The sequence below is a fragment of the Ostrinia furnacalis genome, unplaced genomic scaffold (assembly GCF_004193835.3).
Source record: "Ostrinia furnacalis isolate ACB-3 unplaced genomic scaffold, ASM419383v2 OfSCF0322, whole genome shotgun sequence".
Taxonomy (NCBI): domain Eukaryota; kingdom Metazoa; phylum Arthropoda; class Insecta; order Lepidoptera; family Crambidae; genus Ostrinia; species Ostrinia furnacalis.
Genome location: NW_021130561.1, coordinates 777,622 through 796,847, shown reverse-complemented (window position 1 = coordinate 796,847; position 19,226 = coordinate 777,622). Strand labels below are relative to the sequence as shown.

Below are 19,226 nucleotides of genomic sequence, written 5' to 3'. Positions count from 1 at the left end.
TCCTTAATAGTGTAGAACATGCGCTATTGGTCTGGAAATGAAGTGCTTAAAATAAATTCATGCTACCTAATAACTCATAGCTAAAATGTTTTCTGATAGGTATGTTTTTTGTCCGCAGGTTGGTAGATGACAGGTGCGTGGTCTGCCCCGAAGCAGGCGACCTGACTGATCCGCCCAAAAAGTTCCGGGGTATGTACAAACTTCATTCAAACTACTACTAGTTAAAACGTCATCATCAGTATAGAGATCGTTTCATCCACGAAGACGCGCCCCACCATTCTTCCGCTAATGTTTAAGTGTTACCGGTACACGCTAAATCATCCATGAGTGCACACGCACACTACAATAATGACGCTCGGATCAAACTCCCGGCACCCCACGCTTCCCTCGACCAAAAATTGGTGGGGCGCGTCTTCGTGGATGAAACGATCTACATATATCTTCTTAGTCAGGACAACATTTTGATGCAGGAAATGTTTTGGACAATTTAATTCATAAGCTCGGATGAATCCGCGGACAAGAGCTAGCGAATATTTCAACTTGAAATATTGTTAAAATTTATAACCAACCAGCACGTTGAGTTGATACTTCCTCAACTTCCCAAGCGCCGAGTGACGTTGATAAATAAATTACGAGTAGCTCGTTTTGTCGGGGAACTTAGAATGGTAAAGTTTTGTAAAACACTAAGAGAATACAAGAGGCAGTTTCACACTTAGTTTACCTAATTAAAATGCCCTACAGGTATAATAACATAAGAATATGTTTCACATTACTTCAGAATTTTTCAAGTTGAAAGCGCTTAACATCCATGGGAAAATTTTACTGTCCTGTCCTTAGTCGTTGTGGAACTGTCCTTAATCGTTGTGGAAATCCTTAGAAGAGGCCTTTGTCCAGCCGTGGACATCATTTGGCTGAAACGAAATGCATAACTAAGCTTTAGGCACCATTACCATCTTACTTTATCTTTAACAAACGTCAAAAATCTGTCAATCTCGATACAAAAACACCGGTTATCATTATAGTTACCGTTAAAGTTAGGTGGTGCAACTCAGCCTTTTAGATCATAAACAGTAAACAGAAACATGAATCGGTGATTGGTTCACGTGTCAAGTTTTAAGTGATGAATCCTCCCCCAGATTGCCTGTTCAAGATATGCCCCATGAACCGTTACTCCGCTCAAAAGCAATTCTGGAACACAGCCAAGCAGTCTGCCAACAACAACACCGATACTGGACTACTCAAGAGGTTACACGTGAGTATACACTTATTTGAGAACCTTTGTGATGATACTAGATGCTAAAGTCCGGTCGCCGAGCAGATAGAATTTCGTACAATGACCCCAAGCTACCCATCCTTATCGCTCGCGCGTAATTATATTGCTGTCGCGACTGTGCGACAAGCAGCCGCAGTGAATGTGCGAGCGGACTTTAGAGAGATGTAAAAGGTAGACAGTAGTAGTAGGGCTAGGATGGGCGCCGTGATAAAATCTTATCGATGATTTTAGACGACAAATGTATGGGTTTAACACGTAAAATCGATAAAATGGCGCGATAAAAGCTTCCTACCAGGTTTAGTTGTTCACACCAACAATCGGCGGACGCTGATATAAACAACTATCCTCTGTAATTCATAGCAATGAAAAAGATGTATGTCATTTCCAAGTATAGGAAAAAGAAAACTATAGGAAAAACATTGTGTAACTTTTATCAGTTTGAAGACAATGCCGACTTGACCTGAATGTCTGAAAACTATTCTAAGGGGTCGTCCTCTAATAACTGAAGTAAGCTTGCTACTCTTGCTAGTACAAATAAAAGCTTCTTTGCTACTCCTGCTGAAACGAATCCTGCAAATAATATGAATTTTAAGTCGATTTTTAAAGGTGGATCCGTTGTCGGAATCCGTATCTCTAATTTTCTTTAATCAGTTGCATATCGCTATCCTATGAATCACATTCTTTGATATTTCAAAGAGCAACAAAGCAAAATAACTCTTGACTTCCCAAGAAACTGTCTCCCAACAATCCATCACATCTACCTAACTTCGTGATTCTTCGAAGCGGTGCCACCTGCGTTCAGTGAATTCGCACGGCGCGGATTCATGCTATAAATCAAATCCACGTAAAAATAAATGAACGCGGGTGGCGCCCGCCTTTCGACGGGCGAACCCGCATGTGTTTTGTCAGTAACATAAAACATTAAGGGCCTTGTGAAGAAGAAGAAAATTACAATAATAATATGGGCTTTGTCAGAAATTTTCTGTGTACAAAAGGCCGTCACACTGATCTATCAACGCCACTTTATCATTGTGGGTTCCACCATGATACTTATCTTCTGGGACAACCTAACCTTCACTGTTATTCTGGGTTTTATTGCAGGCCAACGCTATACTGTAGATGGTGGGAAAGAGCGGTGGGAATAGTGATTGATCTATTATATTTACACAGTCATATCAAGCCAGTGAAAGATTACGCTGAAATTTTGCACACAGAGAGTTATTATGACGTAGCATTCGCTAAAAAATAACTTTTCGAAATTCACTCCCTGAAGGGGTGAAACGGGATTCCAAGGTTTGTTTCTGCAACAAAATTGGAGTTTTATTCGTCGTCGTCCAAAGTAATATCGCAAAAAGTTGATGGAATAATCACCCCTACTAACATATGTTGCCCTGTAACGGTGTCTGATAAGAATTCGCCCTAGTTACCACCACAAAGCGCAGTTTACATTGTCGCAATCGCACTAAAACATTTCAATCGAACTCAGACATTGTGTTGGCGAAATTGGAATGGACGCTTTTGTTTGCTACCAGCTGGTGCCAAGTTACGCCAAGTCACAGTGCACAGGCAAATAGATGGGGGTAGTTCAAAGCCAGGAGCTAGAAAGCAGCTTAATTAAAATTCAGTGCTTGTAGACCATTGGTGTATGTATATTTGTTGTTTTATTCCGAGAAAGGCTAAAAGGCAAAGTACCGCGTAATTTGGTTAAATATATTAAGATGTTTTATCAGGGTGGCAATTCTTAATTAATTACTTCTTCTTCTTGTCGTATCGACAACAAACCTACACAGTGGCAGCCCAAAACCAAAACTCCGCTACAAGAGGGGCGTTGTTTGGCTACTTAATTATGCACCATATGACCCGAAAAATTCAGATTTCATTTGATTGATGATACTATAAATACATCTGTTTTGGGCATCATCTCTTTTGCCTATGCAGAAGTCAGAAAAGTTAATGAAATTAATCAATTTTTGTTTGTTAAAAATCGTCAATATCGTATGGATGCAACTTTCTGCATTGTATCTAAACAATGTTAGAAAAGTGTCTGAATGTTATTTGTCTTTATTCCGTTTGTAACAATTTTAGAAGATATCTAGCTCCGCGATACAAGACCTAACGATCAATAAACTAGTCTTTAGAAACTGCCTGTCATGTCACGGTATCGAGCTCGGGAATTCCGTGTACAGTCACCAGCACAATAGACTACACATTTTATTGCAAAATAGCTCTAAATACAACTATACAGGGTGTCCCAAAAAGTAGTGTCAAACCGAAGCAACACGGGCTACCCGAATCAGCACGACTTTTGATAATTTTCGGGTTATTAATTTTTTTTTACAACATTTTCAACTTTTTTAGTTTACATTCGTGTTATGTATGTAAATACTTCTGAATCAGCTAGGCCTAGTATTCATCTAATAATAATTAAAAAATCGCGCCACAGTGACCACAAAAGTGCCTAAGCCTAAGCACAGAAATTTAAAACAATCATAACTCGAAAACTAGCAAAAATCGCGGAACATACATGGGGGTGATTCGGATAGCCCTAGTGATGCTCTACCTCTGGGCTTCAGCTCGACACTTCTTTTTGGGACACCCTGTATGATGCTGCAGTTCCGCTTGTTGTGTTGTCTGTACAATTGATATATCGCTTCACATTGGGGACGATATCTCAAATCAACACTAAATGAGCCAATTTGGAGATTAAAATTTATAATTAGACTGATGTTTAGCCGTCTGTCTGTAGCAATTATTTTATTGTTATTAACTCATAAGGCGTAAGCATTCGAGTGTGGATTACATGTATCGTAAGCGCTACTTAGATGGAAATAATCCAATTTACTAACACACAAGTAAAACTTTTACTTCCGTCTTAGTTCCTTACGTTCTATTTTTGCTTAGTTTGGGACTAGAAGCGCAGTGTAAAATGTCCAAGGATATATTTATTTATTATTTATTTATTTTGTATTTTAATGGCACACCAATTCAGCCCTCCAATAGAATGTTTAAATAAATAGGTATCAGTCAAAATGGCGGTCCTATAAAGCCTTTGTTGTAATACGAATTTAATTATTAATTCATTCAAGCGCCTTTATAAAACTGCCAAGAAAGTAACCCGGAAAGTAAATCAGTACGGTACGGTTATTCCCTGACGTACATATTTATGATCGGCAAGACTTTTCTTACGCGAACGTACCTACGCGAAAATGTTATTTATCTTGAAAACTCTATAGTTTTCAAGATAAATAACATTTTCGCCAATTTAGCAACACCAATTTAGCACAACATTTATCAGTTATACAACCACGGGCCAGAAAACGTAATGTGAGCAGGCCCCCACTAGCTGGACCGACGATCTGGTTAAAGTCGCGGGAAGTATCTGGATGGGAGCAGCGCAGGACCGATCGTTATTGAAATCCTTGGGGGAGGCATTTGTCCAGCAGTGGACGTCATTTGACTGAAACGAACTTATACCACCTTCCAGCTGATCCAAGATCCTCATTATAGCTCCATTATGCAACGTTAAATGCCAATAGGGACGTGCTGAACCAATCAAGATCCTAAGTAGGAATCGTACCCCTTTTCTCCTATTCCCAATGTCATTAACTTGCTGAAAGATCCCAAGCGAGATCTAATCGGGAGCGGACTACCCTTTTTCTCGTATTCCCTGATGTCTAACTTTCTAAATCATATTATCAAAGTTTTTATATTACAATTTATAATATCCCCTGTAAAGTCCAATATTATATTTGTAGCTTTCCACCTTTATCAATCACAGAAGTGTCACTTCCATGCATAAAGGTCATAGCAGACTTATCAACTCGGAAAGAATCAACACCGTATCGCCTTTCGCGAGCTGTCATCGCCTTTCAAGCGCTGTCAACCGCGAGGCCAGATGTTTAAGTTACGGTGCGGATAAGTGTGCGTTGCAATATGGAGTTAATACGATTACGATCCCTTTCCGGGTTGATAAATGTGCTACGTCCTTAGCAGTCGTCACTTTGACGGATGGCTCCATTAGAGCATTCGACATTGTTTATTTTGCCAGCAGATACATTAATCTTTTACCAGCAGGGTAAGGCGGAAGACACGTTTTATCAAAAGCTACTCCTTAACTATGTAGCTAGATACTGTTTTTTAATTTTATCAAATCTTTTAGTCAGTTTCAATCTCTTTTGTTTGCACTCATAATGAAATGCTTGCAGGAGGGACAGTGATAGACAATACCAATAGGTAATAATTTCAGGAGAATCACATACTTTTGAAAAATTTTTTTTGAAGGAATTAACGAACTCTTTTTAACGAATGAGAAACTTATTACTATGATAAAATAAAGTGTTAATGTCTTCAAGAATACGTTTTCTGTATTACTTTCTTATCCAATGTAAAGCATGATTTGAAACCTAAAAGATCTTCTTGATGACCAATGTTTTTATTTTATTACAATACTTGCTTTTCTTTCAAAAACCGGGATAAAAACTATCCTATGTCCTTTCCCGGGATTCAAACTATCTTTATGCCAAATTTCATCAAAATCGGTGGTGGTTTAGGCGTGAAAGCAAGACAGACAGATAGACAGAGTTACTTTCGCATTTATAATATTAGTATACATAGATGTAGTTGCACTTTTGGGACCTAAATTTTTTTATTTTTTTTTATGCTAGACAAGGCAGGTATTTGACCGCAATCGCACCTGGTGTTAAGTGAGATGCAGTCTAGGATGGTACATATCTGCCCTGTAAGTGCCTATTCACTCTCGCCTTGAAAACGCCCGGATTATAGTGTTCAGGAAATACAGCAGCAGGCAGCGAATTCCAGTCCCTAGCTGTTCGCATTATAAAGGAGTCGTCGAAACGCTTAGTGCGAGCTGGTGGAATGTCGCCAATGTAGGGATGGTACGCTAGCCTGCGTCTGGTTCCCCGGTGATGGAAAGGGGCTGGTGGAATTAAGTTATATAATTCCTTCGCACATTCTCCGAAGTGTAGCCTGTAGAAAACCGTTAGAGAAGCAACTTTACGGCGGTGGTAAAGTTCCTGGAGCGACGCTTCAACAAGGGTCGGGCTGTCGAAATGGCCGGGACACTGCAATATTGCAATGTTGCCAGCCCATTGCAGTCTCATATTTCAGAAAAATATTGCCCTTTTAGAAGCTGCTGTTAAATAACCGCATAGAAGTTCTTTTCAAAGCAGTGTGGTAGAACCCTAAAACCTTTTGGCGTGCATTATGGTGACATTAATGTGGTGTTACATCACATCGGAGACACAAATCTAATTTGATTGTTAATTGGGTGATTTGAATGTAGGTCGTCCGTCCGATTTTGAAATCTCTTAATTTATGTCTTCTTTTGTATGTTTTGTACTTGTAACCATTTATTATTGTATTTTTTTGTGTTAACCATGAATAATGGGTCTGCAAGGCAGGGTTTTTTTTATTATTATTCTTTTTATTTTGAAGTTTATGCTTTTGTCTGCACTTTGTTTTCTGGATATGCCAGCAGCTATACAACTGTATTGAATCCGTTATTTTGTATGTCATCTTACGATTTCCTATTTTATTGAGATAATAGAAAGAAAATTATTTATTTCCAAAAATATGGTGACAATTCGTAAAACTGAACAAGGAAGGTCGCTTGTGGGCATAAATGACATCTGACTACATTTTTAGCGAAATCGTACGTATTATACAAGAGGCTTAAGATAGCATAGTGTTTAGCTTCATGTGCTATGCTTGACTTTCAATCAAAGCATAGTCCCAATGAACCACATACATTTGTCACGGCAAAATATTAATTCCCATAAATCATAGAGACGTTCGCGGCAGTAGAAAATATTCCATAAAACAACATACACCAATCTTTGGCATTACCATAGGCAAATAGGCATTACTCAAAGAAAGTTATGCCGTCCCGTGGCACTTCTGAAGCGTATTTATAAACTTTTGTTTGAATTTCACTTCAAAGGCGCGGATTCTTCGAGGCAGACTCGATTTCTTTAGCGCGCTGTTTAATTTCGATCGCAGTGTTGATATAGAAAGTTTTATTTCAGATTTTATTCTCGGATAAATCTTTATGTTTTGAAAGAGTTTTTTAAAGCTTTTTTTATGCGGTTAATACTGGTGAAAGATGTTGACTGTGGTTGACATAGATATACTCGTATTTGTCAGGAAACTACAAAGACATAATAATTCTTCAAAATTATCAGAAAGCTACAGTCATCAAAACATTGTACACTACAATGTACTCGTAATTTGATGTGACTTTATACAACTAAACATTGGAATAGATTATAATGCTAACTGCGAATCAGGAAGTAGATTCAGTATCCTAGAACTTACTATTCATACATTGGAGTAGGTACTATACATTGGCGATTGCAGTGTGACGCACCCTAGCCACAGATAATAGTGACAATACCTCCTAAGTAACATTTAAAAAAATCGATTTTCTTAATACAATAGGCTTAAATTTCGCGTGGACTTTTTCCATTCGAAAGGACAATGACCAAAAGTGGTCCAAATGTCCACCACTAATGAGACCTATATGGGCTTTTAGTCCATTAAATAGAGATTAACTTTCATATGAGACGAAAAAAAAATAAGCTGTCAGTAAAAAGTTACGACTGTTTGAAAAATTGTAGTAGTTTACGCGCTAATCACAGGAACTACTGTTCCGATTTGAAAAATTCTATTTGTTATGGATAGCCCATTTATCAAGGATGGTTTTAGGATAAATAACATCACCCTACAACCAATAGGGGCGGAGCAGTAAAGACAAATGTTGTAAAAATGGGAAATATTATTCAAACTATTTTCACGCGTACAAAGTCGTAGGCACAGCTAGTATAATATTTAATAAAATTCATCTATAACCACGCGCCACATGCGACATGACATAATATGCGTAGATTAGTCCAAAATGTGCAATGGATAGAATGATATCAAGAACATTTTTCGGATGAAAAGGTAAAAAACAGACTTTTCATTCAATCATAACTTTTTACTGACAGCATATTTTTTATTGCGGTTTGGTTATAATGAATCAGTATTTAGCAGACTATTTTACTACACATAGGTTTCGTTAGTGGTGGACATTTGGACCACACTCCATACATTTTTGGTCATTGTCCTTTTTCTCCTAACTGATATTTGTTTTTAGATAACAATAAAACTGATAAAACTTTGTGGAAATAGCTGCTATATGCGCAAGTAAACGTATTTTTTTCTTTCTCCTGAAAACCAAAAAAATAAATACAGTTATAGGAGGTATTGTCATTTCACCGTCGATATGTTAATACATAGTTACCAACCAGTAAAAACAGTTGGCTATAGGAAGATGACCCACAGTAATTTCTGGTGGTCCTATGCTACTCTGCTGGAACCATACGGCTCATCATTATCATCATTTCAGCCATAGGACGTCCACTGCTGAACATAGGCCTCCCCCAATAGTTTCCATGTTGATCGATTGGTAGCGGCCTGCGTCCAGCACCTTCCTACTACCTTTTTGATGACGTCGGTCCACCTTGTGGGTGTACGTTCCACGCTGCGTTTTCCGTTCCATACGGCTAAATTGATGTGTTCTTATTCCAGCATGCAGCGGAGATAGAAAAGAAGCAGAACGAGCTGGAGAATAAGAAACTACTAGGGACCATTGTGCAGTACGGAAGCGTGATACAACTGCTGCACGTGAAGTCCAATAAATATCTGACTGTGAGTACAGTACAAGTGTAATACATAACACCTCATGTATCATCATTATTTATAAGGTCATTTATACTACATCTCATCATCATCATCATCATCATGTCAGCCATAGGACGTCCACTGCTGAACATAGGCCTCCCCTAATGCTTTCCACGTTGATCGATTGGTAGCGGCCTGCGTCCAGCGCTTCCCTGCTACCTCTACTACATCTACTCTCTAAAATTAACTGAAGCAAATCCAAGATTTGACCTGCAATTGCCCAACCCATCTGGCGAGGGCGCTATGTGGTTTGGGGAGGTCTGATGTTTGCATTTGTCCCTAAAGGCAGGACAAATTAGAGGGAAGCGTCACCACTGTGGCGCGCTTGCCACGCCACTACTAGTTTTCATACAATTTAGTGTCACAGTGGCGCCACTGCAGCGCTTCCTCATGCCTCTATTTTAAAGGCGCCTTTAGTCGACTTTCACGATATTCAGAGGAAGAGGGGGGTGGGCTTATCCTGCCTACGTCTAAAATTCCACATATCTGTTGCAAAAATTTATTCACTTTCCCAACGCAATGGGATTTTCTTCTAATGGTGGTTCTTTGTGGGTAGTTGGCCATACTGTACGGTGTCAGATTCTAATTCTTGATACTGTAGGCCTTATCCTGTATACTCGAGTGACTAAAGAGTAGTGAAACCAGCCAAATTTTTTAGGAATGATTACTGAATAGACCTATTTGATTTTTTTTGTATATCCACAGGTAAATAAGCGCCTACCAGCGCTATTAGAGAAGAACGCGATGCGTGTGCATTTAGACGCAAATGGTAATGAGGGCTCATGGTTCTATGTCATGCCATTCTACAAACTCCGGTCGACTGGTGAGTGATTTGATTCATATTTGACGTATTCATCAGGAAGAGGCTATCAAAGCCCTCTCCCTGATTAAGGTTCAGTTTCCACGAAGGCGGAGCGGAACAGAGAAATGTTTTGAATAACCAATTAGATTTAATTATTTCCACATCTTTTCTCCGCTCTGCACCGGTCCGCTCAGCGCCGCGCCGCCGCTGCTGTCAAATTCTATAGAAAAATTTGTCCGCCCGACAGTTCTCCGCTCCGGTCCGCCTCAGTGGAAACTGGGCCTAACAGCCTGACGAATCATCCAAACTATCGGTCGATAAAAAGTCTGCAGTCTATGAAACTCTTATTCATTGAAGTAGTGTCATATCACCTGTTAATGATGTCGTTCACGACATTAATTTACGTTTTGCAAACTTTTTTATAAAGCAAATAGCTATAGGTGTACCAGAATCTCATGGCAAATGGGGAAAATAAACTTTGTTGAGTGCAATACTGGGGAAATTGGATCAAACGATCTTGATACTATTTAATTTTTATTTATGACTAATATTAATGAACATGAAGTACGAATGCCTACCTATACATTTTAGGTATGTGTATGAAGAATGTTGTTACATCGGGTTTTTAACATAGGAACATGTCTTGAAAAATAAGTAAACCGTATATTACTGTAAATAATTTTATTAAGTATCATACTTATAACTTATCACTTCATTCAGAACTAGAAAACGATTCTAAGAACTCCACTTGCATTTCTTGTTCTTCAAATAGATCACAAGTTAAACAGGTATTAATACAGGGTGGCCCTGAAAGAAATTCACTTTTGAAAATTCAAGGAAAAAAATTCTGTGTAATTTTGTAGAACTTTATTCATTACAATTCAAAGAAAATGAAATGGAATTTGTTATTAAATTTACCTTTATTAAATTACATCGTCCAGGAGATTTCCTTGACGCTTACAATATTCGATCAACATGCATCAAAATCTTGAAATGCGTTCGTTAGAATTACCTCGAAACTTATTTTCCATTTTTTGCCGAATGTTCAGCTTCAGTTGCTGCATGGTTGTTGGATTATAAAAGTATACTCTATTCTTAAGGTAACACCACAAAAAGGAGTTTTCTGGAGTGAGATCAGGACTTCCTGGTGGCCAGGGGATGTCACCCCTGCCTGAAATTATTTTTTTGTGGGAACATGTCTCTTACCATCCAAATGCTCTCATTTGAAGTGTGACACGTAGCCCCATCTTGATGAAACAAAGTGCTCCTGTCATAACCTTGCGAAACTTGGCACTTTGAAATCAAGAAGCCTTTCAGCATGCCACTATAGCGCTATCAAAAATCAATCATCCTTTCGATGCAACAAACCAATTAAGCAGGTGTGAAATCAGAATCTCATTGCCACTAAGAAGCCTTTATCTCATTCCAGCAGACTTCTTTTTGTGGGGTTACGTTATGAGCAGTGTTATACTCTAATAATCCAAAAACTCTGAAGCATTCATCCATCCTGAATCCATTTCGAAGTAACTCTAACGAAAGTTTTCCAAAATTTTTATGCATGTTGACCGAATGTTGTAAATGTCAAGGGAATCACATGTACGATCAAATTTAAAAAAGAAAGTAAATTTAAAAATAAATTGCATGAAATTTCCTTTAAATTGCATTAATTAAAGTTCTACAAAAATGTACAGTTTTCGTTTCTTTAAATTTTCAAAAGTGAATTTTCTTCTGGGCCACCCTGTATAATATAAATCGCTTTTTCAGCATTTCAATTACTCAAACTTGCTTGATGAAATCTTTTTCAATTTTCTTTACATGGTCATAACATTTTCACCATTCCTCTGCACCAATGCATGAAATACACCTGAAAACCCCGATAAAGCAGCTATTAGGTAAGAATAATATAAAATAAACATAACCCTCCTTCTGACGCAGTTAGGTAATAAACTAAATGTAGGTAAGTATCAAAACATTTCACTCCAACTTACTGTCAACTCAACGACGCGCTTTAAAATCAAAGATTGACTTCGAATTATGCCTTATTTTACAATACACTTTGAAAACAATATGACTTGCTTGAGTTTTTTCGTCTTTTTCACAAAAATAACAAATAGGCATGAAGAGATTACAAAATTTCTGCAGCGGCTGACAGATCTCTTGATTTACTTTGACAGGTGACAATAAAGCCATAGACAATGGCCATATGAAAAACACACTTTTCCAATATTTTTGTTTGCCATGAGATTCTGGTACACCTATAGGGACTGAAACTCGCTGCCTACTGATTTCTTTCCCGAACTGTATGACTGCAATAATGTAGAAAGATTGTAAATTGCAATTACACTTAACAAAAAACATTTCGAATGAGTATATCTTTTCTCTCGTATTTTCATAATGATAAAGGTAGTGTGTAGTTGTGTACACAAAAGAACAATTTACTTTATATGCGGGCTGTACGGAAAATAAAACGGTTAAACCTTAATATCGGTTTCTAAAGCTTAAAAAAGCGATGAATTTTCCCATTTGCCTTTTTGCGAAGGCGTCAAGTATCAATTTGGCATAAGGGATACTCCATAAATATTTACTGATGCCCACTGAAAATAAATTCAGTCGTTGTGGCTACAATGAAGGGATCTAAACCCTTTTAAGTCAGTTTCGACCGTCCTGTGTTGTTGATATTCAACGGCTTATCGCAAAATATGAAAATAATTCGTATTATCTAACAATGAATGTATTTATGGAAGCTTACGTGTTATTGTGATAATGCAAGCTTATAATATTGGTTTCATTTGCTGCTTTATTTATTACATTTTTGAATATACAATCACCACTCAATATATGGTTATTTAAATCATTTTGGTGTAGAGACGACAGTAAAACCCTGTATTTCAAATGCTAACAAAGACTCAAGAACAAACGGCTATCATGTTTCCTGTCCTGTAGGCCTAGGATGCGCGCTAGGCTTTCGAGGCTTTTATCGAATTTGTACGAAGAGAGTAGCACTTTGTCGTCTAAAATTATCGATACGATATTATCACGGCGCGAATCTTAGCCCAACTGCTGAGTGCAAATGCGATAGCCCTTTTATCGCTCCAGCGTTCATCAATTGGCTACTGTCTCGCTAATAGCGAGTGACAGGACTTTACAGTCGCACCATCCCAATACGGTAGCTCTAATTACTTCATAGATTTGCATTTAGCCGAGTGAGTGAGGGAACCGGAGGCTCAATCATTGAGTTATAATGTACTACGTACTAGAGAAGACATGTCAACTAGACTGTTTCTGGCACGTAAATAGGTCCACGGACCGAAATTCAATTAGTATGTGCTCAGCGGTTGCTGTGACAACACGCTTGAGTGCAGTTTTGTTTTTTGAAATATGCCATCCTATAGACGAAAATACTGTTCAAATAACTCCAGATACATATTAAGTAAAAATCAAGGAATGACTTTTTACCATTAAGTTGTACATTTATGCACTTTAAAACACTAATTTAATTTTAATTTGTTAATTACAAGGCGTCACCGCGGCGGCAGCCATTTTACGAAAATTTCAAAGAATAAAAATCGCAGACTTGACACTGACGCATAAATTAGTATACGAAAGGAAGGTTAAATACAGCAATAAAAAGATTTTTTTAAAGATTATAAGCACTTTGTATTGCACAAATTACTAATAGTCCCGTCCAGCCCCTTGTGTTAAGCTAAATAAGCTTGGGTTACGGGTGGGCTCACACAATAGTCGTGCGGCATCATGGATCAAACTTGTTTGAATCTCACTGCTGTTGTTCGTATGCGACTGGTTAGTTAGTAAATCACCCTAATTATTGACACCTAGCTCACGAGATAGGCTAAAATTATAATAATTGTACAGTGTGTCTGGTCACCAGTGTCCGACCCGTTAGGGCGCAGTAATATGATCAATTTAATCGACAAATCCAGTATTAAAAAATTACAGCTATTTTAATTTTTTTAGTTTCTGAGTCCGGATGGATTCATTTATTTACCAAATCTACCGATGTACAGGACCTATGAGTATAAAAGTGATTCGTTCGACAGCTGAAAAAGTAAGCAATACGTTGTCATCAAAAGCTTCCATTTAAATTTCTTAGAAACACTTGGTAAAAAAAATGATGCTTCTTTTTAGATTTTTCAATGTTACAAAAAACTAGAAAGTTTTACATTTTTAGATGCACTAAGTCATTACCTAAAAACTGATATACCTTGGCTTTAAATCAACTAGTCTAGGTGCTAGCTACACAGGAGATGCAGCGGTGAAAAGGAGAGGTGGGAATAGTCCCGTAACTTCTACCTCACAGCTATTATACGTGTACTCAACCACTGAGATAGTTAACAATAGAGACAATAAAATAACTGAAAGTTTCTGACTTTCAGTTATTTTATTGGTTCTGGAATGAAGGCGTGGGTCATCCCTAGCTTTGTTCCTACCGTGACGAGTGGGAATTTTTCTAAAATCTCAAGATGGACTGACTGAAGATAGCAGGAAGACGCTGGGTGCAGGCCACTATCAACTGGGCGATGTGGAAATCATTAGAGGAGGCCTTTGTTCAGCAGTGGACGTCCAGTAGCTAAAATGATGATGACGATGTTTCCTTACAGTATCCAATTCAATAGGCAGAAACTAAACGTAAACGAAGTGTCGCCTCTGTAATGGTATCATTATCTATAACTCATAATATTTCGTGCGCTGTTGGATGACAGTTTTAAACTAGAGATGGGTAATTTTTTTATCGAATTAGAAAATACCAGTTAACGATTCTCAAGGCGATTATCGATTACATTAGATTTTAATCGGGAAGAAAAATAATTAATGGCTTAAGCATCAGTATGAAGCCCATACGCACTTGTAGCACAAGTAACACGATTAGCCTCAGTCCCCTCAGTTGTGAATTCGGAATCGCCAGTTGTAATTTTAAAATCGCATCACAGAGTGAAGTAACTAACACCAAAAAACGGCAGAGCGAAGTGATTTCGAATGTTTCAACTGCTACGTTTTGTCACTTGTCTAGGAGGGCTAATTTAAGTCTAAGGGAGGGGAGCTTAGATTACATTACAGGAAACGCACAATATAATAAAATAATGTAAGTAGCTGAACCTTTTTGCTATTGAGCACCATGAAAATTTAACACAATTTAGCCGATTTGTTTATTTTCACAATCGATTCACAATGTCTATGATGAGGCGACCGCAGGAACGTCACTATTCGTGCAATCCTATCAATGAAGTACGACATTTTCTGGTGCAGATTTTATCGCCATAAATTATGAAACTTGATAGTCATGGATTTGACTGACAGCTGTCCGTCAAATTCCCGCCCCGCACCCCGCACTGTACATATTTTGTTCGCGATGTCTGTTCTATACGTAGTAATATTACTTCAATGGGCTCAATCGGGGAAGCTTCACTGATGTTGCGGGTGTAAAAAGGGCAGCGTGATCCGTCTGCTCTTCTGCCACATATCAGATAAAATAAAACCCTGTTTATTTCCAGGCGACAATGTGGTGGTTGGCGACAAGGTCATCATGAACCCCGTGAATGCAGGTCAACAAGTCTTACACGTGTCCTCTAACCATGAACTACCTGACAATGCCGGCTGTATGGAGGTGGGTAACTTAGGGTAGCTAGGTTAGGTTACACTTTAAATTCTTGATTCTTTTTGAATAACAAACCAATCAAACGAAGATAAAGTATAGACTTCGAGCCAGTTTCACTGTGGCTTATTAAAAAATCATAAATCCTGTTAAATATCGAATTGACCCAAAAAGAACTAGCTTATTTGTGGTTTGTAGGCATGATATTCTCTATCTTATTTAAGGTTAGTGGACTCGTTCTGTTGTAGTTAATCAGGTAATCACGTGAGCCTCCCAATCGGGTCTCGAAATATCATCAAAACTTATTCTAAATCCTCTTTACATATTATTATTACCTGGAGGGAAAACTGTTACTAAAAATACTTCAACATTTTTCCAGGTGAACGTCGTAAACTCGTCGACGTCATGGAAGGTGACGCTGTTCCTCGAACACAAGGAGAACCAGGAGGAGATCCTGAAGGGTGGAGACGTGGTGCGGTTATTCCACGCCGAACAAGAGAAGTTCCTGACGATGGATGAGTACCGCAAACGGCACCACGTGTTCCTGCGCACCACCGGACGATCTAGTGCCACTGCGGCCACTAGTAGCAAGGCGCTTTGGGAGATCGAGGTGAGGAGTCATTTGTAGCGTAGTTTAGCATCCCGTAGCGTACTGTAGCGTCCCGCTACCAGCAGCAAGACGCAAGGCGTTGTGGGAGATTGAGGTCAGGAGTGCTCTGATGTATAAGATTGTAGCGTCTCGTAGCGTACTGTAGCGTCATGTAGCGTTCTGCTACCAACAGCAAGGCGCTCTGGGAGATCGAGGTCAGGAGTCCTCTGTAGCGTACTGTAGCGTCCCGCTACTAGCAGCAAGGCGCTCTGGCAGATCGAGGTCTGAAGTATTCTGATGTATAAGATTGTAGCGTCCCGTAGCGTCGTGTATTAGTGGAGTAAGAGAAGTTCCTGACCATGGATGAATACCGCAAGCGGCACCATGTGTTCCTGCGCACCACCGGCCGATCTAGTGCCACTGCGGCCACTAGTAGCAAGGCGCTTTGGGAGATCGAGGTGAGGAGTCATCTGTAGCGTTCTGTAGCGTACGGTAGCGTCTAGTAGCGTCCCACTAACAGCAGTAAGGCGCAAGGTTTTGTAAGAGATCGAGGTCAGGAGTCCTCTGTAGCGTACTGTAGCGTCCCGCTACTAGCAGAAAGGCGTTCTGGTAGATCGAGGTCAGGAGTCCTCTGTAGCGTACTGTAGCGTCCCGCTACCAGCAGAATACGCTCTGGTAGATCGAGGTCAGGAGTAATCTGTAGCGTTCTGTAGCGTCATGTAGCGTGTCGCTACCAGCAGAAAGGCGCTCTGGGAGATCGAGATTTGGAGTCATCTGTAGCGTCATGTAGCGTCCCGCTACCAGCGGCAAGGCGCTCTGGGAGATCGAGGTCAGGAGTCATTTGTAGCGTTCTGTAGCATCATGTAGCGTGCCGCTACCAGCAGCAAGGCGCTCTGGGAGATCGACGTCAGGAGTCATCTGTAGCGTATTGTAGCGTTATGTAACGTCCCGCTACCAGCAGCAAGGTGCAAGGCGTTGTGGGAGATCGAGGCCAGGAGGGCTCTGATGTATAAGATTGTAGCGTCTCGTAGCGTACTGTAGCGTCATGTAGCGTTCTGCTACCAACAGCAAGGCGCTCTGGGAGATCGAGGTCAGCAGTCATCTGTAGCGTACTGTAGCGTCATGTAGCGTCCTGCTTCCAGCAGCAAGGTGCTCTGGGAACAATCTCCCAGAGCGCCTGGCCTGATCTCGTTAGGTCAGGAGTCATCTGTAGCATCCTGTAGCGTTGTGTAGCGTCCCGCTACTTGCGGCAAGACACTCGGGGAGAACGAGGTCAGGAGTCCGTACGTCCTAAATATGTATAGCCTTTCGTATTGTATCTGCAGGTGAACCGTGCCACATCAAGCTAAATACTCTGGTGTCTTTTATTCAGTTGTAATAGGGTTGAGTTTCCTACAAATTCAAATTGTTTTTATTGTGAAATCACAGGTAACCGTACGCACAGGTGACACATATGTCAGGTCATAAAATTGTTATAATAGATCAGCTGTGTTCCGCCGCATGGGCATACAATAATTGAAAGATAAAGGATTGGTAAAATTGATAGGTAGTACAATTTTTATAACACAAATGTATGATTTGATGTGCCGTCTGTATATTATTATCTACAGCGTCATATTGTCTGCAGGTGGTGCAACACGACCCATGCCGCGGCGGCGCCGGCCATTGGAACTCGATATTCCGGTTCAAGCACCTCGCGACAGGACACTACTTAGCAGCAGAGGCGTGTAATCGACCGCCGTGAGTACATACTCTTCCTGTAGGCACAGAATAAGTAATAGTACAGGTACAGAAGGATTACTCCGCAAGACGATTTAAATGAATGCGAGTCTTGCTACGACGCGATACAGTGGAATTCAGCTCGCACAGCACTACGTACCTACAATTTTATTCACCTACAAGTTTTGACTCTTTCTATCGCGTGCCTCTGAACTCTTTTTACGCTGTTAGGGTTGCTGTCTAGTGAAAAAATAAATTAATCTACTTATACTTAAAAAGTGGGAGAGGCCTTTGTCCAGCAGTGGACGTCATTTGGCTGAAACTAACGAACGCATTCTGAGCAGTAGTCATGGTAGGTTAGGTTCCTATACTATCCTAAGAATTATTGATTACCTACATGGCCAACATACTTTTCAGCATCTTTGGGAAGCGAAAAAAAAAAGATAAATAAAATCCGGTAGATTTCTTTTCGAATTTAAACACCCGAACGCCGCACAATATTTCTTTCTCTTTAAGTCAATTTTTAAATAATACTTCGATCGTAGAATTAGGTACTACAACGCACGCCAGCGTCCTGACGGGCGCGCGCGTGACACTCGACTGATATAATACCCGCCGGCGGGGCGCTTCGCTGTAGGTAATTATCGGATGTACCGCGCGGAGTGAGCCAGGCCTGCTGTAGGTGTTGTAAATGGCGACTTGAGACTATAGGGATCGTCACCGTGTCGCCTATGGTCTCATCATCAACTCTGCTTCGGGTAGGTGACGCCGCGCTTACGGCTTACCGAACGCTGGATTGAACAGTTTGAATACGATATGGACGAAGAGCCGTAAACTGGCGGATTATGAGACGTAAGCGAATGACGAACTTTAAGCTAGTTGACCACACATGTCTAGTTAGTTCTGGGGGCACGGCAGTGCCCCCACCAAGTCGAGCAAAAAAGCGGCACGGCCGTACCATCCTTTTCTCGAAACAATTCAGGCCATTTTCGACCGCCTGTAACTTCGTTGTAGATAAAACTAGAAGGCTGAATTTTCATTAGCTATGCAGGCATTGTAAAGACACGGTATATTTAAAATTTCATTCAATTTGAACCAGTAGTTTAAGAATTATAACGGGTCAAAGTTACTTAATTTTGTCACTCACTGACTGACTCACTGACTGACTCACCGATCATCAAAACTCTAAGGCACTTCTAGCAGACCTAGAAGCTTCAAATTTGGAATATAAGTAGTGTTTGGTGTATGAATCAAGGAAAAACTAAAATATTTGGGGGCACGGTAGTGCAACCGCCAAGTCGAGTAAAATTTTTCAATTTCGGTCCAGTTTTCTAGATACATAACTGCTGTCTACAAAATACAAAAAGAAATGATTGAAGTATGTTCTTAGTAACAACATTATTAATTAAAACAATATGATCAATGAATGTTATGAAGAAAAAAGATCTGAAAATAAAAATTATGTATTTTAAATGGTTCTTTGTAGTAACAG

The 19,226-nt window shown here is 39.7% G+C and overlaps 1 protein-coding gene across 1 annotated transcript in view; it reads left to right on the top strand.

Annotated features, from left to right (window-relative positions):
- Positions 1-19,226, top strand: part of LOC114360398 (inositol 1,4,5-trisphosphate receptor-like) — a 61,867-nt gene that overhangs the window by 20,667 nt on the left and 21,974 nt on the right. Inside the window, exons 3-9 of the mRNA XM_028315116.1 lie at positions 119-189; positions 1,137-1,252; positions 8,861-8,980; positions 9,719-9,836; positions 15,326-15,438; positions 15,806-16,036; positions 17,643-17,755. Coding sequence (XP_028170917.1) covers positions 119-189; positions 1,137-1,252; positions 8,861-8,980; positions 9,719-9,836; positions 15,326-15,438; positions 15,806-16,036; positions 17,643-17,755 — 882 coding nt within the window. The remainder of the gene's footprint in view (positions 1-118; positions 190-1,136; positions 1,253-8,860; positions 8,981-9,718; positions 9,837-15,325; positions 15,439-15,805; positions 16,037-17,642; positions 17,756-19,226) is intronic.